This window comes from Phalaenopsis equestris, unplaced genomic scaffold, assembly GCF_001263595.1.
Source record: "Phalaenopsis equestris unplaced genomic scaffold, ASM126359v1 Scaffold000237, whole genome shotgun sequence".
Classification (NCBI taxonomy): domain Eukaryota; kingdom Viridiplantae; phylum Streptophyta; class Magnoliopsida; order Asparagales; family Orchidaceae; genus Phalaenopsis; species Phalaenopsis equestris.
Window position 1 is genome coordinate 616,886 of NW_018164679.1, and position 6,069 is coordinate 622,954.

The following is a 6,069-nucleotide window of genomic DNA, read 5'->3' on the forward strand; positions in this document are numbered from 1 at the left end:
TCAGTTGATTTTAGAGATTTTAGAGATTTTAGACATTCTATTTTTTTCAATTTATCTTCATTATGACCGAATTGACTGTTTTTTTTGTAGTTCGTGGTGGTTTATAAGTCCTTTGTCTGTATTAATTGGTTTTTTTGTGTTGAGCTGTAATTTTTTCGGTCTTCTTAGTGTTTTATCTTGAACATTTTTCTTTTCCTAATATAGCTGGATGTGACCCTTATTTTCCTAATAAAGTCAGCTCATATTATTAAACACAACTTTTCACTATAAATTATTCACGAAATATGAATATAAAAACACAACTTTTTGGGACTATAAATCTGAAAATTCAAAAATCCTCATTGCATTTTTGTGTATGATAAATAAGTTGATAAATCTTATTAATAATTGCTACCAAAGCCTGTCATAGGTATTAAATATATAAATACAGAATTATTGGTATTAATGTAAATGCCCCTAAATCAAATCCTACCTCCCATCTTAGGTCAGGCTCACTTTAGCATTTTGTAACAAGCGTTCCGGCTCGGGAATGGGAGGAAGCTGAGACCCGCGACCACCGCCGCCCTCCGCACTCGCTGCCCCCTCAAATGCTAGGGTTTGTCAAACCCTCTTCCAGGAATCTCCTCCGCTTTCTCTTGATACCTTCTTCCTCATCCTTCATTCACTCTGCCCCCGTGCCCGCCGTCTCGCGAGCAGGCGGTGGCTTGGTACCCCTCGGCTTCCCACCACAACCTAATTTGCCGTTTTTTCTCGATAACACCGAGTCCCACTTCATTATATCCTCCTTTTCCGATTGGTTCCGCCGCGGCTACGATCCTCTTCCTCACCTGTTGGACGAAATCTACAGTGTTTTCGCCCGATCGGACGATAGTTCAGTAATCAATGCCACCATCTCCCGTCTCCGTCTACGCCTCTCTGAAGACTTCGTCCTCCGTTTCCTTCGCCACCGTCCCCATCCTTCGGCGGTTCCTCCTTCCGCTGATGCCTCAAGCTCTCTCCTACAGCTCCGAATCCGCTTTTTCGAATGGTGCAGCCGTCAGCCTGGCTACTTCCATTCCCGCTCCGTCTACCATGCCCTCTTCCGCCTCCTCCATCGGCACCGCCACGTTTCTTTCGTCATGGAATGTCTTCGTCGCTTCTCCGACACTGGCTACATTTCACTCTCTTTTGATGCTGACGCAGCTGCTTCCAGTGGCAGCAAAGGTCATCCAAGATTCTACCAGGCTCTAGTCATCGGCTACGCTGTAACTGGATCCGCAGAACGCGCCCTTCAGCTGTTTGCCCGAATGCGATACAATGGCGCCGACCTCGACGACTTTTGCTACCATGTCCTACTTAACTCTCTTGTCGAGGAATCCCTATTTGACTTCGCCGATTCTATTTTTACCCAGATTGACTCTCGCGGTCTTGCCGGGCCCGTGACGGCTTGCATACGCGTCAAGCGGCTCTGCCGCCAGGGCCGGCTGGATGATGCCGCAGCTTATCTGCGCAAGCTATATCAATGCGACCACCGGGTGGTTGCCGACCGCACCGTCGGAACACTTGTTCAAGCTTTATGCAAGGCTGGGCGGGTTGAATGTGCCAGTCAGTTTGTTGACGAGTTCAGCAATGCAGAGGCCTATGGCGCATGGATAAGCCACCTTCTTGCAGTCGGGAAGATTGATGCAGCCATGGAGTTTTTGAGAAAGAAGAAAGATACAGATACTGATCGGCACTTACTCGAAACCTTCCAGTACAACCAGCTTATTCAGCGGTTGCTAAGGCAGAACTTGCTTGAGGAAGTTTGCGATCTCCTTGTGGAGATGATGGAGGAAGGTATTTCCCCGGATCAGCACACCATGGACGCAGCATTATGCTTTTTCTGCAAAGCGGGAATGGTTGATGTGGCAATCGAGCTTTACAATCTGAAGATGGAGATTGGAGTGGCACCAAAGAGAATTGTCTACAACCATCTGATCAAAGCCCTCTGTAAAGATGGAAATGTGGAAGAGGTTCTGAGAGTGTTAGAGGATTGCATGAACCAGGGTTACTTTCCTGGAAATCAGACCTTTACTCGCCTTGCCAATATCCTCCTCAGACAGGGCAAGCTTGAGAAGCTTCGTAGTCTACTTTCAGAAGCTCTGAAAAGGAAATTAAGGTCAACCGCCCATATCCATTCTCGCTATGTATCTGCTCTGTGCAAGATTGGTGCCGTTAAGGAAGCTTACTCCGAGCTCTTGACTACTGATGGAGTCAATGCAGGTGTTATTATGTACAAATCCACCTGTTGCAACTTGATTCGGGCTTTCATAAAGTTGAGGATGATGCAGTTTCCTCCTGGATTACTTATTCAGATGCAAGCCCTTGGTTTTATGCCAGGAAGACGCCTTTACAGGGAAGTGGTTTGTAGTTTGTGTGAGATGGAAATGTTTGATGTGGTTTTTGATTTACTGAACAAACAGTTGGAAATTAAGCAATTTGATCCTAGAACTTGCTACAATTACATCATTGATGGTGCTGCACACTCCAAGAAACCTGAGATGGCAATGGAAGTGTATAACAGGATGGTAAGTGCAGGAATAGAGCCCAATTTATGTACAGATATTCTAATTTTACGTTGCTATATGAAAAGCAGTCGTTTTGGAGATGCTTTCTCTTTCTTTCGCCTTTTAAAGAAGAAACATTTGCTGAGCAGGAAGCTGTATAATGTTTTCATTCATGGCCTCTGTGAGGCTGGAAGGTCTGAGCATGCTGTGGAGATATGGAGGGAGATGAGAGAAAAGGGACTGTTACCGAGCCTTCAATGCTACGAGGAGCTTGTCCGTACTTTGTGTTCTTCCAACAGTTATAATGTTGTGACTCGAGTTATCATTGATTTCAAGGAAAGTGGATATCAGGTTTCTTCCTTCATTTCCAATGTGCTCCTGTTGCATGTTTTGAAGGGCGAGAAACTCCTGAAGGCTTGGGATCAATCAAGCATGGCGGGGGATGCAAATTCAGGAGTTCTTGATCAACAAATTAGGTGTTCAGTAGATTTGATTCTCGGAGGCCTTATTAAAGAATTTGCAAATGGCCTTAGGATGAAGGAGAACTTTGAAAAGTTTGATGAAGTGATTGAACAGCACTTTCCAGTTGATATTTATACATATAATGTGTTATTAAGGGGATCATTTTTGTCAGGGAAAATGGATTTTGCGTGCAATTTGTTTCGTAGGATACAAGATAAGGGCTATGAACCGAATCGGTGGACCTATGACATTATGGTGCATGGTTTTTGCAAACTTGGCTATAGGAAATATGCTGAGAAGTGGCTGGAGGAGATGTCTCGGAATGGGTACCAGCCAACATGGTATACATTGAGTTTATTCAACAATACGTCGTAGGAAGTGGCGATTGTTTTGGCATAATATTATTCTTCAACTTCTTCCTGATGACCAGTTCCCCTTCCATTCATGAAGTTAAAGCCTGCATCACAGCTAAACAGGTACTTAAATTCTAATTTTTCTCATGCTTTTACGTTGTTTTTGTCAAATCTATTTTCATTTTTTATGCAAATTTGTTATGTTGTGCAAATAAGCAAGTTACAGTTAAACAGGTACTTTAATTCTAATTTTTCTCATGCTTTTATGTTGTTTTTGTCAAATTTATTTTCATTATTTATACAAAATTGTTATGTTGTGCAAATAAGCAAGTTACGAAATTGTGTTTTCATGAACATAAAACATGATGATGAGAAAAAGACCTTTTTAGTTCAAAGTGTTATTCATTGTCGTAGAATGCTATAGGAAAAAGAATCAATCAGTTTGCCTCTGAATGAATATATGGTGATGAAAATTAAAAAAAGGTATTCTTGTATTTTTCATTTCCTTTTCTTAATGTATTGTTTGATGTAGGATGCACATGTATGAGTGCATGTGTTTAAATTGAAAGAAGAAATTGAAGAAAAGACCTTGATCCTGTTGTGAGATTTAAATTGTTGAAACCAAATAGAGAGATCCAAAGCAAAATTTTGAACAGAAACGCACAAAAAAAAAATACACAAAGAACACCAGAATTAATGTGGATAAACCCGAGAATATGAACACAAAGAACACCAGAATTAATGTGGATAAACCCGTGAATATGAAAAAGCTACGAAGGCACACCGCACAAAAAATTTAACTATGAAAAAAAAAATGAGGAGAAAATATAAATTACAACACACTCGTGCCTTTTCACACTTTGGACGCATTAGGGCACTCATATAAGAGATTATGAATTCCAAAACAAAATTATAGAAAAATTACTTAAAATAGATTTCTGTTTTTTAGCTAACAATTGATCGACACAATTGGATTTCACATAATAACAAATCCTTTTTTTAATATTGAAGGTGAATGTTTAATTAACAATTCATGTTAAATTTTAAATCTTTTCTAATTGAAATAAGGTAACTAGTCCATATTAAAATAAGACAAAATACCTATAGATACACAAATAATATATTTAGTGGTAGGTGTTGGGGTGAAATTTGATTGTAGGAATGTTGAATTTTAAAAATTTATGGTTAGGACTATGAATTGCGGTAAGAATGGTTTGGTTATGGTGGAAATTTTTTTTTTGAATTTTTGAGTTTTGATTTTAGGGCAGAGAAAGATAAATTTTAAAATTTAGGATTTGTCGGGTTCTGATACCAGATGATATCATTCTAGGGCTATCAGGAGATGTTTAAAAAATGGATCTAGAGGGGATGTGGTTGTGAAATAGTAAGGGAATGAAAATAAAATAAGGAGATATCATTCTAGCTTCTTGTAAGAGAGAAATATAGTGAGATCTAAGTTCAGCTATAGACATAGGCAATATGCCGAATCATGTAAGTCTTCTTATCTTCTCTTTCTATATGTGAGGTTGTGTTTCTATTTCACTTTTTTACTCTTTTTATTTCCTATCTCCTAACAAATGGTATCAAAGCCACATTTTGCTAAAAAAAAAGAGATGGCTAAAGAGGGGAAAAATCAAATTGATAAGTTCAATGACAAAGATTTTGGTTGCTGGAAGATGTAGATAAAGAACTATCTGTACCAGAAGAAACTGCATGAACCTGTTCTTGGTCAGAAACTAGAAAAGTCAAGCCAAGAAGAGTGGGAGTTGCTAGATCGCCAGACACTAGATGTGATTAAGTTGATGTTGGCAATAAATGTATTTGTACATATAAAATATGTCAACACGAATCTCACACTAGTTGAACGGCTCAAGAGGATGAAACAATCAATCAAATGTAGTTGTTAACGAGCATTTCAGGTTGGACGATGACAAGAGAGGCGTCGTGTTCGGGCGATCGACGAAACGTGCTAGGAAATCCTCCACAGGGCGGTGATCAACCCTCAGGACGATCGGTCGGAAGTATCCTTTCGGATTAAATATCGATTGATTCAAGTCTTATCGAACAATCAACAAACTCTTATAGATCAAATCAGCCCCCCAATTTTATTATATGCGAATAACTTTGTAATTAATAAAAAATCAATCCGAAAAGTCAATGATGAGGGGACCAATATGTACTTTTGTAATGATATGACCGATGCTTATAAATATGAGGTCTATGTTATGTATAAATGTTACACTTTCTTTATTGCTCTATACGGTGCCCTCTCATCCTGTATTTCTCTCTCTTAATGCTCAATACCTTGGGTGTGTTTTACGGACGCTTTTGGATTCAATATCCTTAAAGGTGCGGTGAGTGTAGAAACATGTCATCAACATGAAGATGAGCTCAACAATAACAGCAGAGAAAATCTAGCCAAAGGAACGTGGCAAAAGCAACATGCACCAGGGAGTTCATGGAAGAATTCATCAAGGAAGGTCTGCAAGACTTGAGGACCCAAATCATCAGATGCAGAACAGTTCACAAAAGTGCTCAGGGTGATTGTTGCCCTAGCGGCGGGTCCATTTCTAGGAGGAGGGCTGACCCAACAAGAGGCACGCAACCCCCCTCAAGGGGAACCACCAACAAATAACGGGAGAAGAACGATCCACCTGCAAGAGAAGCCTGACTACGGGTTATCCCAAGATAGCGTCGGATCAACCCCTGTGGTAGAGAAGAACCGATCA

At 40.2% G+C, this 6,069-nt stretch overlaps 1 protein-coding gene across 1 annotated transcript in view; it reads left to right on the plus strand.

The window, feature by feature from the left end:
* The first annotated feature begins 467 nt into the window (after window positions 1-467).
* Window positions 468-6,069, plus strand: part of LOC110023938 (pentatricopeptide repeat-containing protein At1g71210) — a 21,209-nt gene continuing 15,607 nt past the window's right edge. The window contains exon 1 of the mRNA XM_020723599.1: window positions 468-3,463. Within this exon, the coding sequence (XP_020579258.1) occupies window positions 588-3,362 (2,775 nt within the window). The 5' untranslated portion in view covers window positions 468-587 and the 3' untranslated portion in view covers window positions 3,363-3,463. The remainder of the gene's footprint in view (window positions 3,464-6,069) is intronic.